Here is a 26,374-nt window from a genome sequence, read left to right as displayed (position 1 = left end):
GGCGACGGACCCTGCCCTCAACAAAGATGGCGACCGCTTAGGGTTTAACGGCCGTTTCCGCGGACGAGCGGCGCCATGTTTGTTAAGGGCAGAGTGAGGCGTCGCTTCAAATAGATTATTATATACGTGCCTGTATTTATAATGCTATATACGTATCATATTACACTTTTGCACGTATTATCTATATCTATATCTAGATATATGTATATATATGCATAAGTGCATTATATAATATGCATACATGTGCCTACATATAAAATAATATGACATAACTCAAATGTTTCTATATATGATGAGATTGTATTATAATGTGAGAGGCCCCGCCCCTTCTCCCCTCCCGCCCCCGCCCCCTTTCGGTGAGCGCGGCGCCTGCCGGGAAACGCCTCGCATCCGGGAGGCCCCGGTGCATTGTGGGAGGCTGGCCCTGCGCCTGTCGGGCGGGCGGAGCGCGGCCCCCCTCTCTCTCGGCCCCTCGCGCGGTGCCTGCCGGGTAACCCCCTCGCCCTCGTCCAATCGGCGACCCGCTCTCCTGGCCCCGCGCGGTGCCTGCTGGGAGTCTGGCCCTGTCCCCGAGGCCCCTTCGCCCGGGAGGAGGAGGAGGAGGAAGAGGCGGTGGCGGCGGCGGCCCCGCGGTGCATGGTGGGTGAGGAGGCGGCCGCGGGGAGGGCAGCGCCCGGCGGAGAGGCCCAGCGGAGGCCGAGGCAGGGGCGGCGGGGGCGCCGGGGCCTGCGCGCCAGGGGCATTGTGGGTAGGCCCAGGAGGGAGGGGGGAGGCCGCGTCGTGGGCGTCGGGACGAGGCCCGGAGCCCCTGGCGGCGGCGGCGGCGGGGTCGGGGTCGCGGCCTCCCTCGGGATCCGCCCGCGGAGCAGCCATGGCAGACCCGGGACGGGCCGGAGCAGGTAAAGGGGGGCCCGCCCCTCCCCCGCACGGGCACGTGATTAGCCCCCCAAACAGAAGGGGCCTCTCACCCCCCCTTCGCACCACAAAAGGAGATTAGGGACCGGGGGCATCTGCCTGGTGGTGTGTCGGGATGGATGCTGTGATTTGGGCGCCGTGTTCGCGTGTGCAGAGAAGAATAAGGCTTTGCTTTGATTCTGTTTCCCTGTATTATTGTGCATTTTGCCTTTCCGTTGTTTGCCTTTGATCTCCGGGTGAAGCGCCAGATCTAATTAATAACAGTAATAGTAATGACTTGGGAAGTGCTGCTGCTGCTGCTGCTCCTGGCAACAACAACAACAACAACAACAACAATAATAATAATAATAATATATTATTATTTATACCCCAGCCACTCTGGGCAGCTTCCAACAGAATACTAAAATATTAAGCATTAAAAGCTTCCCTAAAGAAGGCTGCCTTCAGATGTCTTCTAAGACTCCTGCAGCCGCAAGTAAGAGAAGCAGCAGCAGCAGCAGGCAGAGACCCAAATGGTGCAGTTTTCCCCCTCCTCCTCCTCACTTCCCTTGCTTAAAAAGAAGAATCCTAGAATTGCAGCCTTGGAAGGGACCCAGAGGGTCATCTAGCCCAACCCCTTTGCAAGTGGGATTAGGGAAGCTCTCTCAGAGCAGCCCCCTCGCCCTGCCCCTCCTTTTGGGCTGCGGAAGATGCTGGAGGAGCAGGATCTGGCCATGGTGGGCCTCTGCACCCCTTGAGCTCTCCCAGGCAGTTAGATGTTGCACCAACATAGACGCACAGGGGCCCTGAGGCAAGATTTAACTGCAGCCCAAGGTCCTTTCTGCCACCAGAGAAGCAACAAAACCCAAACTGAGATTGTGAGGGGAGGGATGTGTACGTAGAAGGTGGGGGGAGAGTTCAGTCTTCCTAACACCAGTGTTAGAAGCTCAGGTGTATAAGGTGATCACCCAAATGGCACCTTGAAACTTATATTTTGGTTGCCACACAAGGGATTGTCTAGGCGCTGTTTCCCCCCAATGAAATGTATTATCTTTCATTTCATTTCTATATCAGTTTATATTTTAAAGTATTCTGGGAAGACAGTGGGGTGTAGTTACCACATTTATATCCCGCCCTTTTCTCCACGGAGTACATGGTACACCCTTATTCCCTACAACGACCCTGCGAGGTGGGGAAAGAGGTTGTGACTGGCCCAAGTTCACCCCGCAAGCCAGGCCCTCGCCTGACACTCTCACCGTCGTCCCCCCCACTGGCTTCCTAGAGTCCTTCTGCTGTGGAGCAGCTATGTAAATTAAGTAGGTAAATAAATAAATATTAAGAAAGTCAAATGTCGCTTAGAGAAGGATCTGAAACATTTCTCTTGGAAGATTGAATTAGTTTTATCCTGGATGGTTTTGTTTGATGTGTGAACGTGCTTCAAGCCGCCTTTGAGATTTGTTCTTTAGAATGTAAAGAAATGAAATGAATAATAAAAACAACAAACCTCACTGGGGAAAAATAAAAGATGCCTGGACATTCCATTGTGGCAACCATAACCTAGCTTTAAGGTGCCATTTGGCGATTAGATTATATATCTGTGAGTTGTGAACATTGTGATCCAATACTGATTGCTGGAAACCTCAGGAGGGGAGAGGTGCTTGCTGGTTCCCCACTGGGGCATTTGATCAGCCATTGTGGGCAAGATAGATGGCCCCCTTTGGCCTGGTCTAGCAGCGAGGCTCTGCTAATGTCCTTCTGGTCTGTGTGGCCTCCATAGACGGTCCCAATGGCTGCTCTGCCCGGCCAGACCCCAGTTCCCCGTCTCAGGACCTGGGCTGCCTCAAAGCAGCCCAGCCCCATTTCCTTCCACCCATGCTCCCCAAAGCATGGAGGGCTTTCAAAAGAGGCACGCACACCTTGCTCTGAATAACTTTGTGCCGATCCCTGTGAGGGGCGGGAGATCCTGGGCCCCCTGGAACTCACCACCACAGGACGCTTGGAGACTGTCTGCTGCGCAGGTGGCTCCTGGCAGAAGGGCTGGGGTTTGTGTGCCCTTCTGCCAGGAACAAGAAGGGCTTTGCAGCTGTTTCGCCCTGGCAGCCCAGGTAATCAAAAGTCTGCTGTTTGCCCCCAATGGGGCCCTTTAACTGGGGCTTGCAGGTAGCCCACTCCCAAGATAGTTTTCTGGGCTTCTTCAGTGGTCTAATCTCAAAGTCGTGATACGTATACAGTGGTGCTTCGCAAGACGAAATTAATTCATTCTGCGAGTTTTTTCGTCTTGCGATTTTTTCGTCTTGCGATTTTTTCGTCTTGCGAAGCACGGTTTCCCATAGGAATGCAGTTTTAAGATAAAGGAAACAAACTTGCAAGACGTTTTCGTCTTGCGAAGCAAGCCCATAGGGAAATTCGTCTTGCGAAGCAACTCAAAAAACGAAAAACTCTTTCGTCTTGCGAGGCATTCGTCTTGCGAGGTACCACTGTATTGATATTCACTGATAATAATTCAAACCAAATCTTATTAGAAATAGCTTAATGCACTTCTAAATGATCAATTAAATCAAAAATACATATTCATTATACATAAAATCAAAATTTCTGTAGTACAGAACAGCGGCCTGTCTCTATTTACAACTCTACTAGCATCTCTCGGTATTGTGGATATCACCGAATTTACCTTTTGTTGGTCTCTTCATGAACGTATCTAGAAGTCTGAGTTAAGCATTTGAAAAATCTATTGAAACCTGACATTACAAGTGCATTTTAGGCTGGGTAGTTCGCAAGTCTTTGTGGCTTTGTGTAATGTTTTGTATTTTTCTCAGAAGGTTGATAAAGTATGTATAATTATTGTTCTGTGTATATTAATCGCCAACGTGTTGCGTGAGTCGCACTACTAGGAACGAGAAGGGGGCAGAGTCCGGGGCAGACGGGCCCTGCCGCGGGGAGGAAGCTGCGTGGGGGTGCGCAAGTTGTGTGGGAACGATCCCAAAGTGGCAGCTTGTTTTGAAGGAAGGAGGAAGTGGCAGTTGCTCAATCCACCAGCTCCCTCTCCCACCGAGCTTCTGCGGTTACTCAGAGCAGGCCATGTGAAGAAGCAGAGAACAATAGAATTGCGGAGTGAGAAGGGACCCTGGGGTGTCATTTGGTCCAACCTGCTGCAATGCAGGAGTCTTGTGCCCAACGTGGGGGCTTTTATCCCCGCAGGATTTGCTCACCTCTCGCTTGATGGTGAAGAGAGTAGAACATAAGAATGTAAGAGGAGTCTGCTGCAGGATCAGGCCAAGGGGGGCGTTGAGAAGCTAGGAATCAAGATAGGCTGCCTCTGGGACTGGAGGTTCCATAAAAAGAATCAATCTGTTCTAAACTTCCCAGCGTTTGGCTTCCTTGGCTCTCTCTGAGCTCCAGCTTCTGACTGCGCACAGGAGGGAGGGAGGGAGGGAAGGCGCCTGGGCGCCGGTCTCCTGGGTTCCTTCCCCACCAGAGGCGGGCGGCCAGGAAGCCCTAGAGTCTCGTGGCGCCTCTTGCAGGGTTGCAAAATATCCGGAGTGAGCAGTTCTGGGGAAACGGCGGAAGGGGTGGAGGCTGCGGGGGCTCATTTCAGACTTGGGTCTCTCCCCGGTGTGTGTCTTTATGAGCACAGAGGGGCGAGAGTCACCTTTAACGCTCTCTCCCCCCTCCTTCCAGGCTGCCGGAGTCCGGATAGCTCTTCTCTCAGTTCTTCCCCACCGCTGCGAGGCACTGGAGCCTCCCCTCTGCCAGAGCCCTCGGCTCCCCTGCACCCTTCCATGATCGGCTCCGCCATGACCACCTCCATCAGCGGCCTGGGCTCTCCCTTCCCTGTCATCAGCTCCTCCATGGGGTCCCCGGGACTCCCGGCGACACCCTCCATCGGCTACGGACCTGTCAGCAGCCCCCAGGTAATACTGCTCACCACCACCGCCCTCCGGGAGCTGGGTGAAGGGGAGCGAAGGGGCTGGGAGTCAAGATCTGTGCCTTCTGCGCCATGATTGGCTCCCAGTACATTTCTGAGCACAATTCAAAGTGTTGGTGCTGACCTTTAAAGCCCTAAACGGCCTCAGCCCAGTAGACCTGAGGGAGTGTCTCCACCTCCATCGTTCTGTCCGGACACTGAGGTCCAGCGCCAAGGGCCTTCTGGCAGTTCGCTCACTGCGAGAAGCCAAGTTACAGGGAACCAGGCAGAGGGCCTTCTTGGTAGTGGCGCCCGCCCTGTGGAACGCTCTCCCATCAGATGTCAAAGACATAAACAACTGCCAGACTTTTAGAAGACATCTGAAGGCGGCCCTGTTTAGGGAAGCTTTTAATGACTGATGTTTTATTGTATTTTTAATCTTTATTTGAAGCCACTCAGAGTGGCTGGGTTTCCCCAGCAAAATGGGCGGGGTATAAATAATAAATTATTATTATTATTATTATTATTATTATTATTATTAGGCAGATATGGTTGGGCATGGGGTGGGTCTGTCTGTGTAGGTTGATCAGGCCTTATGAACCTCCCGGGACCCAACTCTGAGGTCTTTCTTCGTGTTCCTCTTCCATGAGAGGTCCAGGTGGCGGCCACACAAGAACAGGCCTTTTCTACAGTGGCCCCTCATTTGCGGGATGCTCTTCCCAGGGAGGTTCAGCTGATGCCTTTATTAGACACCTTCTGGCGCCAGGCAATAACTTTCCTTTTTTCACCAGGCCTTTGGCTGATTGACATCTGTTGCCCTTTTAAAGGAGATTGTTTTTATTATTATTTGTGTGTGTTTTATATTGCAATTGTATGTTGTGGGCTTCCCTGAGTGCTACAGATGGAGGGCAGTATACAAATTCTAATGGAAAATAAATAAACAGAAGAGCAAGTAAATAAACCTGGCGACCACTTAGTTCCCGGGCCCAAGTCAAAGTGCTGTTTTTGACCTACAAAGCATTGCTGTTGTTATTAAAATATTTATTTAAACCGTGCCTTTTCCCCTGATGGGAATCAAGGCAGCTTACGGATAAAGTAGGAACAGCTAACAGCCTAGGAAAAAGGAAAACTGTCATAAAAAACAATGTTAATAGAATTAAATGCAGGCAGGAGGGTGGTAGTGTGAGAACAGGGCCTTTTCAGTGGTGGCTTCCCATTGCATTACACTCTTCCCAGGGAGGCTCACCTGGCACTTTCGTTACACATTTTCAGGCTCCCGGGGGGACGGACATTCCTCTCCAACCAGGCCTTTGGCTTTTATTTTTGTATTTTGCATTGTATCACCCCCCACAAAACATCTAAAGTATGCATGTACTGTGGGGTTGTAAGTTGCTTTGGGTAGCCATGGCAGAAAACGCAAGCAAGGAATTTAATATGCCAGTAATAAAATGAAAAATTATTTCATTTCCTCTCGTTCATATGCCCTGCTTGATTGTAAGAAAAAAACCCAAGCGAGCCTCAAAGCGACTTACAAGAAAGACGCTAAGAGAAATTGACAGCAATACTTTCAGACTGTCAATAAACTAGAATAACAAGTTACAGGGAACCAGGCAGAGGGCCTTCTCGGTGGTGGCGCCCGCCCTGTTGAACGCCCTCCCACCAGATGTCAAAGAGAAAAACAACTACCTGACAATTAGAAGACATCTGAAGGCAGCCCTCTTTAGGGAAGCTTTTAATGTTTAATATTTTAGTGTTCTGTTGGAAGCCGCCCAGAGTAGCTGGGGAAACCCAGCCGGATGGGCGGGGTATAAATAACAAATTATTATTATAAATTATTATAGACTAAGAACTAAGGCGCATTGGGGGAGGCGATTCGGCGGGTAATGAGACCTAAGTTGTTCAGCGCTTTACATCCCGATTGCTGCTCCTTGAGCGAACTGTCAGGCCAGTCTTCAGGCTGCACCACTGAGCCCCCTCTCTGGCCCTTCCGCAGATCAACTCCACGGTCAACCTGTCGGGACTCCACTCGGTCAGCAGCTCTGACGACGTGAAGCCCCCGCTGGGCATGCGGGTGGTGGCCGGCCACCCTCACGGAGCCATCATGCCCGGGAAGAGGCTCTGCGCCATCTGCGGCGACCGGTCGTCAGGTGTGCGTGCGGACCTCGCGGGAGCCCCGGTCGGCGGAGTCGGTGTCTCGGGGGGGTGGGCAGGCGCTTGGGGCAGGGCGGTCAGTCAGTTCTGGCGTGGGGGGGGCAGGGCTGGAGGCAGCTGGGAAGTCGAGAGAGGGCAGGAGCAGCCCCTGCATTCCCATATTATTATTATTATTATTATTATTATTAGTGGGATTTAAATAATATTGTTACATTATCATCCTAGCCGCTTTGAGGGCTAGCAAAAGGATAACAATAATAATCCAAAGAGGCCTTAGGGGTTGGGGTGGCAGGCAAGGGGCTGGTCTCTCTCCACAGTCATGGAGGGAGATATTTTGTCACTCTGGGCTCTGCACAGAGACTGGATCCGGGTGAGGTCCTGCCAGAGGAAGACAAGGAGGGTTGGGTGTATTCTGGCCCTGCTGCCTCCCTCGCATGGGATTCCCGGTCTCCAAATTGGGCAAAGCTGGTTTTTTAGGGGGGGCAATACAGTCTTAGGGACACGGGTGGCGCTGTGGGTTAAACCACAGAGCCTAGGACTTGCCGATCAGAAGGTCAGCAGTTCGAATCCCCGCATCGGGGTGAGCTCCCGTTGCTCAGTCCCTGCTCCTGCCAACCTAGCAGTTCAAAAGCACGTCAAAGTGCAAGTGGATAAATAGGTACCGCTCCTCCGGGAAGGTAAACGGCGTTTCCGTGCGCTTCTCTGGTTCGCCAGAAGTGGCTTAGTCCTGCTGGCCACATGACCCGGAAGCAGTATGCCGACTCCCTTGGCCAATAAAGCGAGATGAGCGCCGCAACCCCAGAGTCGGCCACGACTGGACCTAATGGTCAGGGGTCCCTTTACCTTTACCTTTAATACAGTCTTGGATTCGTGGCGCATTTAAGGAAGAAGGAAGGGTTGGCCAAGGGCTGCTTGGGGGGTGATGCTTTGGGAAACGGGGGGGGGGGGATAAGGTTGGGGAGATTTTGAGGGCAAGGAAATTCCTGCATCTTATGGCAAGGGCCTAGGTGCCTCCCCCCTGTATACAGTTCTGTGACCCTGCAAAATGGGCTGAGCCTGGGTTCTGGCTTGGGTGGGGAGGCGAAGGGCGTTGGAGGTGTCCTGGGGGTGGGGAGGGTGGGTGGGTGGGTGGGCGAGGAGCTGGCCCTTCCTCCTCCTCTTCCACCCCCCGCCCCGCCCGGCCCCCTTGCTGCCCCCGCTCACCCCGTCCGTCCGGCGCCCTCCCTCCAGGGAAGCACTACGGGGTCTACAGCTGCGAGGGCTGCAAAGGTTTCTTCAAGCGGACCATCCGGAAGGACCTCAGCTACACCTGCCGCGACAACAAGGACTGCATCGTGGACAAGCGCCAGCGCAACCGCTGCCAGTACTGCCGCTACCAGAAATGCCTGGCCACCGGCATGAAGCGCGAAGGTAGTGGGAGGGAGGGAGGGGGCGGCAGGGGGGGCTGCAGCAGAGGGAGGGGCCTCCCAGGGGCAGGCAGGCAGGGGGGCTGCAAGGGGAGAGAGTCAGGGCCGCAGGGAGGGAGTCGGTTTCCTCGTAGATTCGTGGAGTGGGAAAGGGACCCCAGGGGATCATCTAGACCAACCCGCTGCCTTGCCGGAATCGCAGCTTGAAAGATGGCTACCCAGCCTCTCCTGAAGAACCTCCCATCTCCCGAGGGAGGCCGTCCCGCAGTACAACAGCTCCTTTTCTCAGAATATTCTTCCTGACGTTTAGTCAGAATCTCCTTGAAGCCACGGGTTCGAGTCCTCCCCTCCAGAGCAGGAGAAAACAAGCACACTCCCTCCTCTATGTGGCAGCCCTTAAGATATTTGAAGAAAGCTCTCATGTCTCCTCTCAGTCTCCCCTTCTCCAGGCTCAACATTCCCAGCTCCTTCAACCCTTCCTCATAAGGCTTAGTTTTTAGATCCTTGATCCTCTTGGTCTCCCTCCTCTGCACACCTTCCAGCTTGTCAACATCCTTCTTGAATTGTGGTGCCCAGAATTGGACGCAGTATTCCTAGTGTGCTCTGACCAAAGCAGGATAGAGTGGGACTATCACTTCCCTTGATCTGGACACTAGACTTGATGCAGCCTAGAATCGCATTAGCTTTTTTTGCTGCTGCATCACCCTGTGGACTCAAGTTCAGCTTGTGGTCCACCAAGACCCCTAGATCCTTCTCACATGCACTACTAGTAAGCCAGGTGTCCCCCATCCTATATTTGTGCGTCTGCTTCCCCCTTCCTAAGTGCACAGCCTGACGTTTGTCCCTGTTGAAATGCATTCTGTTAGCTTGGGCCCAATTCTCCAATCTGTTAAGGTCATTTTGAATCCCAGTTCTGTCCTCTGCGGCTTATCTGCCTCCTCACTTCTTTAACTGGGGTGCCCACAACTGGACATCGAACTGACCAGAAGGGCCATGCCCATTACTGGCTGTCTCAGCACCGCCCTCTCATGAGTTGACTCTTCTGCCGTGTTGTTTCAGCTGTGATTCTGGCATTGTGGAGGGTTGGGCTCGATGGCCCCCGGGGTCCCTTCCTGTTCTGCGATCGATGCCTGCCAGATCATAGCGCTTGCTGACGACTCTTAGCCAGAGGGTAGCTTCCTCAAGTGAGGGCTTATGCAGTGAACCGGTTGCCCACCCTCCTTTCTCTCGCTGCTCCTACTCCTGTTTCGTGCCAGCAGAAGGTTAAGGAGAAGGAGGGCCGGTGTGGGAGCCCCCAGGGAGCTGCACCCCCCTATCTGAGGCAGCGATGGGCTCCGGGGCATAGCAGAATAGCGCAGGTAGCTGGGGAGAGAGCCTTCCGTCCTTCAAATCAGCGTCATCCAGATTTGGTTGAACTCGAACTCTGGCCAGCACAACCCAGCGGTTGGCGGGAGCCGTAGAACCAAACCCCTGCAGGGTACTGGGGGGGGTACTGGGGGGGGAGAGGTCCAGGCAGCCCAGGGGTAGTGTTCCAACAGCCCAGTGGCGGCAGCGGTTGATCTCTGTGTTCGTCCTCCACCCCTTCCCCCTCCCCGGCAGGGGCCCCCGCCCGTGCTCCCTTTGGGTTCGGGGGGAGCAGTGGCGGGGGTCGCGTTGCCTCGCCCCACCGGGCCTCCTTGGTGGTGGCTCCTCCCGTCCCGCCTACCCAGAATCCCCTTCTCTCTCTCAGCCGACGGGTTTGACCCAGAGGCAGAGAGAGAGAGAGGGATGAAGTTTCTGCTTGGGTTGATTCCTTGACTTTTCCCTCTCCCTTCTCTCTCTGCTTTCCTGGGGGGGTGGGTGGATTGGGACCTGCCCTCGTCTCGTCCCTCACCCCCGCCTCTCTCTCTCTCTCTCTCTCCCCCCGCTCTCCCGGGGTCCCCCACAGCGGTGCAGGAGGAGCGCCAGCGTGGGAAGGACAAGGACGGGGAGGGGGACCTGGCCGGGGGCGGGGCCAACGAGGACATGCCGGTGGAGAAGATCCTGGAGGCGGAGCTGGCCGTGGAGCAGAAGTCGGACCAGGGGGTCGAGGGAAGCGGCGCCACGGGGGGCAGCTCGGTGAGTTGGGGTGGTGGTGCTGCGGGATCAGAACGCTCGCCCCGGACGTTTGACGTCAACGAGGTAAATACCCGCCGGGGGGAGAGGGAAATGAGGCGCGTGGGGGGGGCAGGGGGGGTGGCGGCTGCGGTGCCCCAGGGCGGTGGAGGGGAGCTGGTCCCCCGGGAATACTTTGGCAGTGCATTGTTCAGCTGCGGAACTCCTTGCTGCAGCGGGAGAGGGGTGCCTGCTGCCAGATTTGGGTTCACTTTGGAGGGGCCCCCAAAGGCCATGCTCAGCCTCTACCGTCGGCGGCACAAACGCGCCCGGAACCCGCCTGCTGGAAGCCACAGGAGGACGCTGGTCATGGGTTCGAGTGCTGCTTTCAGGCTGGCCTCTGGAGCTCTTGTGGTGAAGGGCCGTGTTTAAATCTAATGAATATCCACAGCAATAGGGTGCTGGACTAGGGGGCTGGGTCCCATTCCGGGAAGGGTATTGAGGGGCGCCCAGCTGGGTTGGGGAGTGGGTGTATGAGGGGCCGAGCAGGAGTGGGTTGGGGGTGCTGGTCTCTTGCACAGCAGGGGTGTCTTTTTGGGGGGGGAGTGGCGTTTCTCCTGACGGAAACCTGCCCACCCACCGTCCCGGCCTCCTCCCTCTCTCTGCTCCTGCAGCCCAACGACCCCGTCACCAACATCTGCCAGGCGGCCGACAAGCAGCTCTTCACGCTGGTGGAGTGGGCCAAGCGCATCCCCCACTTCTCGGAGCTGCCCCTCGACGACCAGGTCATCCTGCTGCGGGCGGGTGAGTGGGGGAGTCGCCGGGAACCCTCTGTGGACGACCGTGCCAAATACCACTGCATTTTATCCAAATAGAGTCTTCCTCCGTAAGCTGCCAAGCTATGACATTCCTGTTCTCCCCCTTCATCCCTTTCAGTCTCTCTTGCCACCATAAGGGCAGTGTTTCTCAACCTTTTCCTGACCGTGTTTCCTTCCTGTTACCCCCCCCCCCCATCCTACTGTTAAAAAGGGAGCTATTCTCTTTGTAAACAGAACATGTTTTATTTTTAATCTTTCTTATTATATAATTTCACCTGTGGCCCCTTTGGAATATACTGGGGGCCCTATGGCTCGTGGTTGATAAACGCTGCATATTAGGGCACGGAGAACCCCTTTTTTCTTCCCCACATTGTCAGTTTCCATACAGTGGGTATACAGTGGAACCTCGGTTGTCAAATACTTTGGAAGTCAGAACTTTTTGGCTTTCAAATGCCAACAACCCAGAAGTGAACGCTTCCGTTTTCCAAGCCGCCTCCGAAGTTGAACGGCTTCGTTTCTCCGCTTTTTCCAGTGGATTTTGCCGACCTGCAATTGCGCCTCGGTTGTCAGATGTTTCGAAAGTCGAACAGTCTTCTGGAATGGATTACGTTCAAAAGCCGAGGTTCCACTGTATAGTTCAAAATAATATTGAAAATCTTTTTCCGTCTTGTTGATATATTCCAGCACTTTCTCCCCAAACTTACTAAGTGTGGGGCACAGTAAAAGCATCTTATATCCAACAAGCACTGTCCGTATTGCGTCTCCAGCAAAGAGCTGCATTAGATGGGGAGTCCAGTAGATGCTAAATAGTATTTTCTGTTGTATTAAGTCTCAACTTATGGCCTTATGGAACTCCCTCCCACTGGAGACGGGGATGGCCACCGTCTTGGAATGCTTTGAGTTAGGCCAGGGATGTCCAACTCCCAAGAGACTGCCATCTACTCCCAGAAAAAAAGGCATTATTTTGGGGGGAGTTCAGAGTTGTCAAGCTTTTTCAGGGGAGCAGGTCAGAGTTGTTGACCTTTTCTTAGGGGGTGGCTTCCCAAAGTTATTGACATTTTGGGGGGGGGTCCCAAAATTTGTTGAGGGTTTTTTTTAACAGTAAGTGTGAAGAATTGCAATAAATCGCCGCTAACAGGCGAAGACAATGCTACAGAAGGGAAGAAAGGAACGCCCACTAAACGCCACTCTGGGAAAGAGTGAGGGGGCAGAGACATGATTCTAAACAATGTGAGCGATCAGGATCCCACGATCAACCACGGTCACCTGGGGATCGACCTGCTGGTCGCAGTCAACCGGTTGGACACCCCTGAATTAGGCGAATCCCCTGCCATTCCCTGGCTTTTTTTCTGGCCCATGTAGGACCAGTCTGGATAGTTAGCCTTGGTGAAGACTTGACATTTTCATCCCCTAAAAAACGTTTTTGGCGTGATTTTCCCTTGAAATGAGGTTGCGTTTTAATGCATTTCAATGTTTTTAATGTTTTAATGCTGTATTTTAATCTTGTTTTTATCGGTTGTTAGCCGCCCTGAGCCCGGTCTTGGCTGGGGAGGACGGGGTATAAATAAAAATTATTATTATCATTATTATTATTACTAAACCCCTCCTTCCTTTCTCCAGGCTGGAACGAGCTTCTCATTGCCTCCTTCTCCCACCGCTCAATTTCCGTCAAAGACGGCATCCTTCTGGCCACCGGCCTCCACGTCCATCGCAACAGCGCCCACAGCGCCGGCGTGGGGGCCATCTTTGACAGGTGCCCGCCCAGGCGGGAGGGGGGTGGCGGCCGCCCTCGATGGGGGTGGGTAGGTGGGGCTTTTCTCTCCTGCTGCTGACCCCCCTTGCCCTCCCTCCGTCCCGCCAGGGTTCTGACAGAGCTGGTGTCCAAGATGCGAGACATGCGCATGGACAAGACGGAGCTGGGCTGCCTGAGGGCCATCATCCTCTTCAATCCAGGTGAGCGGCAGAGGAGGGGCCTGGGGGCACCTGGGGCAGCAGGGAGGGGGCTGTGCGGCCCCCTTCCTTCCCCTCATCCTTGGGGGGGGGGTTGCAAGAGGCCTGTGCCTGGGAAGGGTCTTGAGTCCCTCTCCCTTCCTGAGTGCCTCCGTCTCCCTCTCCGGTAGATGCGAAGGGTCTCTCCAACCCCGGAGAGGTGGAGCTGTTGCGGGAGAAGGTCTACGCCTCCCTCGAGTCCTACTGCAAACAGAAGTATCCTGAGCAACAGGGCAGGTACGGGCAGGGGGGATTTGGGGTGAGGGGCTGCGCTGGGAAGGCCCCGCAGACAGCGCCTGTGGCAAATTTCCCTGGGATATTTATTATTCGGTTTTCACATCAAATTTTACAATCACATACCCAATATTTTAGGGATGCAGGTGGCACTGTGGATTAAACCACAGAGCCTAGGACTTGCCGATCAGAAGGTCGGCGATTCGAATCCCCACGACGGGGTGAGCTTTCATTGCTTGGTCCCTGCTTCTGCCAAAAAGCACGTCAGTTCAAAAGCACGTCAAAGTGCAAGTAGATAAATAGGTACTGCTCTGGCGGGAAGGTAAACGGCGTTTCTGTGTGCTGCTCTGGTTCGCCAGAAGCGGCTTAGTCATGCTGGCCATATGACCCAGAAGCTGCACGCCGGCTCCCTCGGCCAATAAAGCGAGATGAGCACTGCAACCCCAGAGTCGGCCACGACTGGACCTAATGGTCAGGGGTCCCTTTACCTTAACCCAATACAAAAAAACAAAATTCCAGGTAATCTCCTGGACTTCCTTCCTCCCTTAGTGGGTCCTATTGTTAATAATTCCCTCTTGTATTTTTTATTATAATCCAAATATTCTGGCGTGCTCTAGTCCATGGGATCATAAAGAGTCGGACACGACTAAACAGCAAATATTTTACATCTCCATTATGTCCAAAGTTCACCATTATGCCGCACGTGTTATTCCAGTCCTGCTAACAGTGTTGATTACAATGGTTTTTGAGATAAATTATAAATTTCCTCCCATTCCTTGTTTGAAAATTTGGCCTTCCTGATTTCTTATTCTTCCGGTCATTTTTTTGCCAATTTGGCATAATCCATCAACTTCACCTGCCATTCTTCTCTGGTAGCAACTTTATCTTCTTTCCATCTCTGGGCCAATAACATCCGTGCAGCTGTGGTCACATACATAAATAGTCTTTTATGCTCCTTTGTCATTTCAGCACCTAGGATTCCTAAAAGAAAAGCTTCGGGGGTTTTTAGAAAAAGTTATTTTAAACATTTTTTTTCAATTCATTATATATCATTTTCCAAAATTATTTTACTACCTTACATGTCCACCACATGTGATAAAAGTTGCCTTCTTTTTCCTTACATTTCCAACATACATTTGACCCCGTTTTAAGCATTTTTGCTAATTTAAAGGCAAAATAACGGTAAAGGTACCCCTGACCGTTAAGTCCAGTTGCGGACGACTCTGGGGTTGCGGCGCTCATCTCGCTCTATAGGCCGAGGGAGCTGGTGTTTGTCCAAAGTTTTCTGGGTCATGTGGCCAGCATGACTAAGCCGCTTCTGGCGAACCAGAGCAGCGCACGGAAATGCCGTTTACCTTCCTGCCAGAGTGGTACCTATTTATCTACTTGCACTTTGATGTGCTTTTCAACTGCTAGGTGGGCAGGTATTTACTGGGAGTTAAATACCAACGGTACATCATTTTCACATACCCTACATGTCCACCACGCATGATAAAAGTTGCCTTCTTTTTTCCCTACATTTTCAACGTACGTTTGACCCTGTTTTATGCATTTTTGCTAATTTACTGGGAGTTAAATACCAGCGGCACATCATTTTCACATAGTTTTCTTTCGGCGTGTAACATGCCGTAAATTTTAAATCCCAGTTCCATAACTTCTCCCCCCCCCCCCCCGGGATATTCTCGCTCCCCTCCTGTGGAAAGGTCCGGAAACCGGCCTTTGCGGAGGGCAGGGCGGCCGCCGAGCGAGGCTCCCCTTGCGTCCTGTGGCAGGGAGTTCCGCCGTTGCCAGTCGGGAACTTTGACACCTCTCCCCGCTTGTTCCAGGTTTGCCAAGCTTCTCCTGCGTCTTCCTGCGCTGCGATCCATCGGGCTGAAGTGCCTGGAGCACCTCTTCTTCTTCAAGCTGATTGGGGACACCCCCATCGACACCTTCCTCATGGAGATGCTGGAAGCCCCCCACCAGATGTCCTGACCGCCCTCCTCCTCCTCCCCCCAAGTCACTCCTGCCGACAGAAAGAAAGGGGGCGCTTTTGTGGGGATCGCGGCAGGGGCTGGACTGGGTGCCCCTCACTCGCCTCTCTCTTCGCCATGACAACGGCCATCCCATCAGCTGCCTCTCTCCCCCCCTGACACGCCTGCCCCCACACACCCCCACCGCCTCCAGAAGAGCCCCCCAAGTGAGGTGATGTTCGCTTCCTCCACGGATGGATTTTTAGGGGTTCGGGACATGGGAGGGGTCGCTTTCTGGCCAGATCTCCCAGACACACTCCAGGGCTGTTGGGGGGCAGTTTACCTTTGGGGGAGCACCTCCTTGCCCCTCCCTCGACGGGGGGAAGGGATGCGGGTTTTAAAGGCATGGTACTGTGTTTGGGGGGGCAGCCCCCTCTTTGCTGTGGGTCTCCTGCGCAGCCCCCCCTGCCCACCTCTGAGCTTTGCAGGCTTTTGGGGAGAGGTCTTCCCTTTGCCCCACGGAGACAAACAGTGCTTGTGAGGGGCCGAGCGGGGGGCTTTTGGGGCGCAGCTCCCGACCCCAAAGAGGATTCCCGCAACAGACTTTATTTTAGAGAATGTGGGGAGGGGCACTGTAACCTCCCGCCGACAGCCCCCTCACCCCCAAAGTTGGGGCGCTTTTTTAAAAAGAAAAAAGAAAAAAATGGTTTCTAAGGTATTTGGGGAATGCTAAGCTTGTAGGGGGAAGTGGTCGAGTTTTTACCTCAATAATGGTTATCAGAAAATACGGTTTCCTAGATTCTTTTCCCTCCCCATCCCACCCCCCAGGTAGAGGCCTAAGCAAACCCCTTTCCCTCTCCTCTCTCACCCCCTAAAATTTCTGGTTTAGCACTTTGGACGTGGCCCTGTTCCTCATCTATGCAAGGAGGTGTGGAGTTTGGGGAGGGAGGGCGGGACAATAGAGAGCCCCCCCTCCATGCATGTGTTTCTCTCTACGCCAGAAAAACACCCCCCCCAAAAAAAACAAGGTTGAGGATGTTCCCATTTGGCCTCCTCCCCAAGAATGTCATGGACAACCTAGTCGGATGGTATATAAATAATAAAATTATGATTATTTTTTTGGGGTGGGCATAGCTGGGTTGATGCGATTCATGTTCCCCCCCCCCCACCTAGGCGTCTGACCTTCTCAAGGTCGGTGGGGAGGAATCCAGTGCCCCCCCCCATATCCCTTTGGGTTTTTACTCCTCCTCCATTCTCCTTGGGGTGTCCTGGTCAGGGGGGGCTGGCGGTGACCCACATGCATGGCTCTGCTCTCTATTTGGCCTCCCCCTCCCTCCCTCAGCATGCCCATATTCATTCGCTGCTCCCCCCCCCCATTAATTTTATTTCTGTTATTAAACTCACACACCCCAACTTGAATCTCTGCTTCTGGAACATGTTGATTTTAATAAAAGCTGCTCTTTCCGGAGGGGGGGCTCCCTCTCCCCCCCTCTCCATGTGCGTGTGTGCTCTCCACTAATTTATCAGTCTCTCCCCCCCCCCCCCGCCCATCCACACCCCAACTCTGGCGTAGGAGCAACAAAACTGCTCCCCAGACCCTTTCTATGGGATCGCATGCCAACGAGCAGCAGAGTCTCTGAGCGCACACAGAGGGCCTGTGAGCATGCATGAAAGAGGCAGGGGGCTTGGGAACGGGGGGGGGCTGCCCCCCTCTGTATCACGGGCTTCTCAGAAACATCCTGGGGGGGGCTGAGTGGGGCCCACAGTGGCTCGCAGGCCCACCCTATATAATGCCTGTGGGGTCCGAACCTGAGGTGGCAGACCAGTAGCGAGGCCTCAGTAAAGGAGTTGACCCTCTGGGTGGGGGCCAAACCCCCCTCCATGCAAGGGAACCTGAGGGAAAGGCTTGGAAATCAATCTGCCCATCTAATAAGGCCATTCTCCAAATCTATGGGGCGGCCTCATTTGGAATCCTGTGCCGGTTCTGCTTGCCTCGCTTCAGGGAGGATATCGTAGGGTGGGGCAAGGGCAACTGAAACGACAGAGGGGGTAGAGACCCCCTCCCCTTATGAAGAAAGGAGGCAGAGTTTCTAGTTTAGCAAAAAGGCAAGAGCTGACGTGGTCATAGTTGATTGGCATCTGTCTCTCAATGGAGTGCGCCTTCATGGGTGAAGACAAAGGGTTGGCAGGTTGCAGTCCCTGCTGCTGTGGCAGAAACAGAAATGGGAGAGTCATGTTTTGTTGCAGCCGGGGCAGACGAAGGCGTCCGGCTGTGCAGAAGCAACGATACAATAATCTTTATTGTCATTGTCCCATACAGAACAACGAAATTGAAAAAATCTACACCAGACATTCAAAAACCAACAAGCCTGCTATCCCAGCCTGGTTAACCCGCCTAAAAACTCTGATACCCCATAATTAAATACAATATACTCCCACAGAGACAATCAGGGCATTCCTTGTGATTTTAGGTTGTGAACCATCATCAGATCTATGGGCACATGGCGGTAAACAAATTCAATTAATATTCATCATCTGCTGCTCCCAGCGGCCATTCCTCCTCTGGTCACTCCTGCGGACACACAACCTGACAGTGGTGGTCTTGCAAGGGATTGCCAACCTTCGTGTCCCTTTTGCAGACCTCCTCCTAAGGCAGAGTGGCAGTATAAGAGGGCAGCCCCTGTGCTAGAGATCATTAGGAAAGGGACTGCAGAGCACAGGACTCTTAATCCCAGGGTTGTGGGTTCGAATCCCATGTCGGTGGGGGGAATTGCAGGCGGCTGGACTAAGTTGCCCTCATGGTCCCAGCTCTAATTATTCCAAATCTGCCAGTATCCTAATGCTGTTCTATAAATCTGCTGTGCAGCTGCCATTGGAGTACTGTGTCCTCTTCTGGTCTCCTCACCTAAAAAGGATGTTGTAGAGCTGGGAAAAGTTCGGGAAGGGGCTGCCCTGTGGTGAAGGAGTGGCTTCTCTTGGAAGGAAGGTTGCAGGACTGGGGACTTCCAAGGAAGAAGAATGCTGGAAGATTCAGGTGAAATAAAGCCCTTCATGCAGCACATGGAACTCCCTGCCACAGGAGACAAGGATTGCCACCAATAGGAACTGCTTCGAAAGAGATTAGGCAAAGTCGGTTTCTGGAAGTCGCAGGAGGGGAGAAGCGTCTTGTGCCTGAATCCTCCTTGGGGGGCTTCAGCTGAGGGCATCTGCCTGGCCCCTCCCAGAGTCCCTTTGGCCTGAGCCCCTTCCCGTCTCAACCCGAGTCCAGCATAGTCTGGCTTTCTCAGTGCAGTGTCACTTTCCGCCACTAGGGGGCAGCCGTGCCCCATGAGCTGAGCTGTGTATGAGATTGGGGGGGGGGGTCGGGTCTGGTCTCCCACCTGCCACCTTCATTTCCTCTCCCCACCTCGCAAAGGAGGGTATTCCAGGTGACGCCTCCTCCGTGTCACCAGATCGCCTCCTCCACAAGAGCCCTGCCCCGTTCCTGGCTCCTAAACACCTGGAATTTCTTTCCTCTTGGCGTCCACGGGGGGGGGGGGGGCTTCCTTCTCTCCCCTCCTGTACTTTATTTGGCTCTCCCGCGCCGCCGCCGCCGCCCCCCCCAAAAAAGCGTAATGGTTGCTTTTTGTTCATGCGTTGCAGGGGTTTGGGCTAGTTCCTCTCTTCTTCTTCATCATCATCGCCCTCCTTCAGTCTATGGGGCACGCGCCTCCTGCCCCACTACTCCATAACTTCTTCCTGTGTGCCCCACACCTCCCCACATCCCCTGGCTGGGGCGCAACAGGTTCGAAAGAATGTGGCTCGTCTGCGCGGAGCAGCACCCAGACTGCTTCCTCTGAGCGCACGCAGAGCGCCGCAGCATTTTGCTGCCCAATTCACCGCAGCCTGCCTCCCGCAGATTTAAGACACGGGGGGGGGGCAGAATGAAGGGTTCCCATTTCCAGGGACAGGCACCTCGTTCCCAACCCCAAAATTACATCTCCCAGTTGGAAACGAAAGTTGCTTTTTCTTTTGCAGAACAGCCTTTCTCGCTCCCCTCGAAATTCCTGACATATTTCTAAACCTCCCAAGGATGGATGCAGCTCCTCCCGCCTCGCCAAAACAGACCTCGGCAGGAAGCATCCCGCCTAAATCCGCAGGGCCCCCACCTTTAAAAAAAATAAAATGCAAAATGGTCTTTCGGTGGCTTCCCTTGGCGCAATTTCTCTCCCTCCCCGCAGTTTGGAATCGTGGCCTGGGCTGACCCCCAACCCCCCCTCCTCGCTGCTGCCTCACCGCCCCCCCCCCGGGCTCCATCCTGGCTCATGAATGGCGCTCAGTCCCTCCCCGAGCTGTTGTTTTCACAGGCCGGCCTGCAAACCGCCGCCCGCCAGGAGGCGGCACAAAGCCGGGCTTGTTCCGCCCCATCAATGGGGGCCTTGTCCTGCCCCCTCTCACCTGGCGGGCCCGGCAGGCCACGCAGACCCTGGCAGGAGGGGTGGGAGACGGGGAGAAGAGCGAGGGGGCGCCGGTGGGTGCAGAGTGACCCCCACCTTCCTTTGAAATCCCCCCACCCAGGAAAAAAATATAGGAATATATTTCTCTCCAAGGGGAAAAAGCCAAGGAAACACCGTTCAAAGCGCAACCACGCAGTATCAGCTGTTCAGTGGGGGGGGGCAAGAAAGGGAAGCCCCCCCATCCTTATCTCCCCCCACTCACCATTCCCAAATGACGTTCGGGGGCGCAGCAAAAGCCTTGCGCCCCTTCTGAAATGGGAGCTTCCATCCAAAATATACACGCGCACCTCTGAACGCGTGCAGAGCGTGTCCCTGCATTCGCTGGGCCGCTGGCTGGCTTTTGGGATGGAAATTAAAAGACGCCTGCTTCTTGGGAGAAGAGCAATGACAAACCTAGACAGCATCTTAAAAAGCAGAGACATCACCTTGCCAACAAAGGTCCGTATAGTTAAAGCTATGGTTTTCCCAGTAGTGATGTATGGAAGTGAGAGCTGGACCATAAAGAAGGCTGATCACCAAAGAATGGATGCTTTTGAATTCTGGTGCTGGAGGAGACTCTTGAGAGTCCCATGGACTGCAAGAAGATCCAACCTCTCCATTCTGAAGGAAATCAGCCCTGAGTGCTCACTGGAAGGACAGATCCTGAAGCTGAGGCTCCAATACTTTGGCCACCTCATGAGAAGAGAAGACTCCTTGGAGAAGACCCTGATGTTGGGAAAGATGGAGGGCGCAAGGAGAAGGGGACGACAGAGGACGAGATGGTGGGACAGTGTTCTCGAAGCTACCAGCATGAGTTTGACCAAACTGCGGGAGGCAGTGGAAGACAGGAGAGCCTGGCGTGCTCTGCTCCAGGGGTCACAAAGAGTCGGACACGACTAAACGACTCAACAACAACAACTAGGATGGATAATATATATACGCGCGCAAGCAACCGGGCTTAGCCTCTGCCCTCTGAGCATGTGCAGAGCGTGTCCACGCATTTAGGAGACCCGGGTCCCATTTAAGATCGAGTTTCCAGCCCTGAGATATATATATGCGCGCGCGCGCAATCTGCCTCTGAACATGTGCAGAGCGTGTCGACACAACGGGGCGGGGGGGAACCGGCTGGCTTGGACAGAGTTTTGCTGTTTAAAAATGTAGATATCAGACCCTCATCCCGTCTGCCGCAGTGTCGGCGGCTCTCCTGGACACCTCCCCCGTAAGCCAAAAAATTCTCTTTTTCAGGCGCTCCTCCGCTGAGTCCCACTTGGCTCCGGGCGGCTCTGCGGCCTCTCGCTCCCACCCCGCCCGGTGCCAGGAATAGCCCGGGCGCTTGGCCGCCTCCCGAGAGGACATTCCTGGCCTCGCAGTCCTGGGGGACTCCACCCCAGAGACATAAAATGGGAGGGGGGCAGGGATACCGAAGTGTCCTGGCTCTTGCAGATGCGCCGAAGTCTCCTCTTCCAGCCAGCCACCTTCGTGGCCCTCGCCGCCTCTTGTGGCGGGGAGTTCCGCAGTCTCTATGTGCCAAGGCAGCCCCTCTTCCTTCCCACGGTCGTATTACGCGCTTGTTGCATTCATGTCCCGCCGCCCTCGTTCAAGCCCCACAGCGACCCTGAGAAGTTGGGCAGGTCCCATGGTCACCCAGGGGGGTTCCTGGTCTCCAAGTGCAAACTGGAACCCCTGGCCTCTAACCAATGCACCACACTGCCTCTCGAGGTGGCAGAGGAGGAAGTGGCTATTGGCTAGGATAGCTCTCCTGGACGCTCAATGCTTCTGAATCTCGGCTGCTGAAACCCCAGGAGGAGACGGGGCTCTTGGGTTCGAATCCTCCTCGAGGGTTTCCCTTGGGGGGGGGGCTCTGGTTCGCCACTGTAAGGGAAGCTTTTTCAGCCGTGGGCCGGTCCACCATCCCTCAGGCCATGTGGGGGCTGGACTATATTTGGGGCGGGGGGATGCATGAATTCCTATGCCCCACAAATGCATTTTAAATGCACATTCTACTCATGTAAAAACACGCTGATTCCCGGAGAGTCCTGGGGCCGGATTGAGAAGGCGATTGGGTTGCCTACCCCTGACATAGAACGTCAGGATGGAGTGGGAATTCAAACCCTGCTCTCCCGAGTCCTTATCAGACACTCTAACTATTGTGCCACACTGCCTCTCACATAATAATAATAATTTTTTATTTGCACCCCGCCCATCTGGCTGGGTTTCCCCAGCCACGCTGGGAGGCTCCCAACCGAATATTAAAAACAATACAGCATCAGAAATGAAAAACTTCCCTAAGTGCTGGGAATGTGGGCTTGGAAGAGCACAGCAGGTGAGGTCCTGGTGCTGAAAATGCCAAGGTTGTGGGTTCAATTCCTGACTTTCAGGGGGTTGGACTAGATAACCCTCGGGAGTCGGGGTTCCTTCCAACTCTATTTATTTATTGAATTTATATACCGCCCTATACCCGCAGATCTCGGGGCGGTTTGCAGAATAAAATCAAAATATAAAAAACCCACATTTTAATAGGGCACTGCAATTCTGTGTGAACAGAAGTCACAGAATTGAAGCCGCCTTTTCCTCGCCAAAGGAACTCCGGCTGACTTTAGCAGTGGGCAGAAGGGGGCCCTGCTTTTCTCTGGACAGTTCCCTCCATCTGGGCAGCTGTGGGGTGGGTGGGGTGCCTGCCCTCTGCCCCTCTCCACCACAGCCCCACCCCAAGCTGGCCAGCCCCACAACCAGGCCTCGGGCTGCTTTGAACAGTGATCGGGTGCCACTCCCCTCTGCATCTGCAGCTCAGAGCTACCCAGGGAGAGAAAATAGGTGGGCCCATAGAATAGATATAGATAGACGTCTATGGCCGGATCCAGGCAGCTCTCAAGGGCTGCAATTAGGGCCAGGCCAGGGTGGAAATTGCAGGCTGGCTGGCCAGGAGGGAAGGAGCGAAGGGGCCGTGAAACGGCAAAGGCGAGTCACTGTCTGCAAGTGCGCAGAGATGCGCTTCGGAATTGAGGTTGAATCCTGACAAGACAGAAGTACTGTTCTTGGGGAACAAGGGGTGGGTGGGTGTGGAGGACTCCCTGGTCCTGAATGGGGTAACTGTGCCCCTGAAGGACCAGGTGCGCAGCCTGGGAGTCATTTTGGACTCACAGCTGTCCATGGAGGCGCAGGTCAGTTCTGTGTCCAGTCATACAGTCATACTTCATGTTACGTTTGCTTCAGGTTGAGCGTTTTCAAGTTGTGTCCTGCGGCAACCTGGAAGTACCGGAAAGGTTTACTTCCAGGTTTCACCACTCACTCATGCACAGACGCACAAAATGACATCATGCGCATGTGCAGAAGCAGCGAATCGTGACCCGCGCACGTGCAGACACGGGTTGCATTCTGCTCATGTTGCGAACGGGCCTCCGGAACGGATCCCATTCGCAACCAGAGGTAGCACTGTATATTGGATATGTGATTGTGAAACATTGATTTGAAAACCAAATAAACAAATCTAACATATATATATATATATATATATATATATATATATATATATATATAAAGGTAAAGGGACCCCTGACCATTAGGTCCAGTCGCGGACAACTCTGGGGTTGCAGCGCTCATCTCACTTTATTGGCCGAGGGAGCTGGCGTACAGCTTCCGGGTCATGTGGCCAGCATAACTAAGCCGCTTCTGGCAAACCAGAGCAGCGCACGGAAATGCCGTTTACCTTCCCACCGGAGCGGTACCTATTTATCTACTCGCACTGGTGTGCTTTCAAACTGCTAGGTTGGCAGGAGCTGGGACTGAGCAATGGGAGCTTACCCCGTTGCGAGGATTCGAACCGCCAGCCTTCTAATCGGCAAGTCCTAGGCTCTGTGGTTTAACCCACAGCGCCACCCGCGTCCCTTACATATATCTATACACACACACAAATATATATATATATATGCATAAAGGGTGTTATATAAATTCAGTCAGTGAACCAAAATACCCCTGGGCCTCTTTTGCACGCGGGTCAGAGATGGGCTCCGGGGCCCGATATACAGAACCAGATTGACCTGCCACCTCGCCGAGTCCTGAGGGCCCAACCACCCCCAAATGTGCCCCATTGGCACATCCTTTCTGTTCTTCGCATCCCACATGCTGCCCCCCTCCCAGCTGAGCTGCTCCTTGCGCTTTCCGCAGAGAGAGGAGGCCGAGAGGCTAATTACAGGGACCCTGATTATAGTGCCATTTTTAGGAGCTGGCCAGGGAAGCCACCGCGAGGGAGCCACGCCCAGCCTGCCCAGAGATGGCATCCCTGGGCAAAAGTGGTGGTCAAGGGCAGGGCAGGGCTCCTGTGCCAGGCAGCACCGTGCATCCCGGGTGCTCCTGCCTGGCAGATGTGGCGGTGTGACTGAGTTGGGCAAGGAGAAGGTCCTGGGAGACCACCAGCCCCACATTCCCTCAGACCCATAGGCTCACCTGGGGGGATACGGCCCCAGCACTGTGTGGAGCGGTGGTTCCCAAACAGGCACCTCCTGCTCTATGGCAGGCCCTTCATGAAGAGTCATACGATGGTTGGAGTTGGGACCCCCCAAAGGTCATCTAGTCAAACCCCTTGCAACGCAGGAATCGCCACTAAAGTACCCACGACAGATTTAGGAAAGATTTAGAAAACTTATCGATTAGAGTATTTGTGTGAGATTGTACGGGGAAAATACAGAATTACAGATACAACCTTGCTTAAAATGTATATAGGAAGTGCAGTGTAAGCGATGGAAGTCAATCAATGAAATTTTATTATTATTTTCATATTGAGATATTTGTAGATTAACTTGGAAGAAATTCTTCCAACTTTTCTTCTTCTTTTCTCTCCCCCCTTTTATTCTTTTCTATCTCTTTTGTTCCTTTTTTCATATATATGTGCTTATTTGAAATATATATGTATGTATGTGCAGTATTTTGCTTATATTTTGTAACAATTATGTTAAAAAAATAAAATTAAAATAAAGTATCCATGACAGATGGCCGCCCAACCTCTGCTTAAGAACCTCCAAGGATGGAAGAGCTCTTGCCACAGTGGAACAGCTCTTGCCACCAGAAAGTTCTTCCTGATGTTCAGTCAGAGATATAGATATCAGTCAGATATATATATATATATATATATATATATATATATATATATATATATCTGCCAGGAAGAGCTTTTGGATGGTGGGACAGTCTCCCTCCTTCCTTGGAGGCTTTTAAGCAGGGGTTGGGTGGATTTCTGTCAGAGATCCTTTGCTGAGATTCCTGCATCACAGCGGGTTGGACTAGATGACCCTGGGCCCCCTTCCAGGTCGCCATATGATTCCATTTTGTGCTTTCACACAGCGCTTTTGTCTTGTGAACCACCACCCTGGGATCTTGAGATTATTACAAATCTAATAAATAGCAAATAAAATAAAAGCCCATCCCAGACTCTCGTGGGAACAAATGAGGCTGGAGAGAAAAAGCAGAGAATTGTCAAGTTGGGAGGGACCCCAGGGCCATCTAGACCAACCCGCCTGCAATGCAGGAACCACTGCTAAAAGCTCAGAGTCAGAGAACCTGGAGGTTGCCCAACTCCAGCTCTTTCGGACTACAACTCCCATCAGGCTCTGCCCTTCTGGGGGCTGATGGGAGTTGTAGGGGCTGCCAGGTCGACAGTCCTGCCTGGACACCCGGGCCGGCTTGGTGCATTCCCAGGCCAGCTGCGAGTGAGAGTCCAGAGGCCGCAGAGGGAACCAGCTGTGCCCACAAGGGAGGAGGTCCTGTGTTCGAATCCCAGCAGCTCCAGGAAAAGGATCTCAGGAGGTTGGGGCTGGGAGGCGACCTCCCTCTGCCCAGGGACCCGAGGGAATGCTGCTGGTCTGTAGAGAAAGACAGGATCCAGCGGGTGTGGGGCATGAGCAATAAGGGCACCCCGGGGCATGTGCAGAGTGCTTTCTCCAAAGCAATGACACACACAAACACACAAGCACGCATATGAAAATATCAAGTATGTGCACAATAAAGGTAAAAGAATGACGCGCAAAGTTATTTTAAACCACGTTTAATGATAAACCCAGCCGACCAGAGAACCTTCCTACCAGAGGAGGCGTTTGAAGCTGGCAAGATAGACGGGGAGGGGCGGGGGCGTCACGACAGAGATTTATAAACTGATGCAGAGGACTTTGGAGGGGGGGCGACCCCTGGAAGTCCAGGGGGTCCCAGAGGGGAGGGGACAGGCCAGGCTTAGGATTGGTGGGGGTTCCTGCTGTTGGCCAACATTGCCTGCCTTTGATATCCGCAGGCCGCGGAGAAATCCAACCGGTGGAGCTTCATGGAACACCTGGCCGGCTCCGAGTGGTCTGTGGCGGGAGGGAGTGGCCGCGCCGTCCGGGGCTGGCGGCCGGGGCGTGTCGGGGGCCGTCCAGGCGGCCCGGAGGCAGGGCTGGAGGGGGAGCCAGGCTGCCTGGGGCTGCGGCGGGGTCGGGGCTGGAGCGAGAGA

The 26,374-nt window shown here is 53.7% G+C and overlaps 1 protein-coding gene across 3 annotated transcripts; it reads left to right on the top strand.

The window, feature by feature from the left end:
• The first annotated feature begins 534 nt into the window (after nucleotides 1–534).
• RXRB (retinoid X receptor beta) lies at nucleotides 535–16,451 on the top strand. Of its 3 annotated transcripts, none has more exons than XM_053378726.1 (10): nucleotides 535–639; nucleotides 4,576–4,808; nucleotides 6,795–6,948; nucleotides 8,183–8,362; nucleotides 10,286–10,518; nucleotides 11,106–11,235; nucleotides 12,870–13,002; nucleotides 13,111–13,202; nucleotides 13,370–13,475; nucleotides 15,299–16,451. In XM_053378726.1, exons 2-10 carry the CDS (start codon nucleotides 4,677–4,679, stop codon nucleotides 15,444–15,446), a joined length of 1,308 nt encoding a protein of 435 aa, XP_053234701.1. In that variant the 5' UTR covers nucleotides 535–639; nucleotides 4,576–4,676; the 3' UTR covers nucleotides 15,447–16,451. The 3 variants fall into 3 exon arrangements, with proteins under 3 accessions (XP_053234701.1, XP_053234700.1, XP_053234699.1); XM_053378725.1 differs by lacking the exon at nucleotides 535–639 and adding an exon at nucleotides 786–899 and having other exon boundaries at nucleotides 10,286–10,455; XM_053378724.1 differs by lacking the exon at nucleotides 535–639 and adding an exon at nucleotides 786–899.
• The last annotated feature ends 9,923 nt before the right edge of the window (nucleotides 16,452–26,374 follow it).

The sequence above is a fragment of the Podarcis raffonei genome, chromosome 2 (genome assembly GCF_027172205.1).
Source record: "Podarcis raffonei isolate rPodRaf1 chromosome 2, rPodRaf1.pri, whole genome shotgun sequence".
Lineage (NCBI taxonomy): Eukaryota > Metazoa > Chordata > Lepidosauria > Squamata > Lacertidae > Podarcis > Podarcis raffonei.
This window is presented reverse-complemented; position numbering and strand designations above follow the sequence as displayed.

Bases quoted from the DNA above. Each gene is read 5' to 3' on its own strand.
- RXRB (XM_053378724.1), top strand. From the start codon at position 872: ATGGCAGACCCGGGACGGGCCGGAGCAG. The intron at 900-4,575 runs GTAAAGGGGGGC...CCCTCCTTCCAG, and splicing joins CCCGGGACGGGCCGGAGCAG to GCTGCCGGAGTCCGGATAGC. The intron at 8,363-10,285 runs GTAGTGGGAGGG...GGTCCCCCACAG, and splicing joins CACCGGCATGAAGCGCGAAG to CGGTGCAGGAGGAGCGCCAG.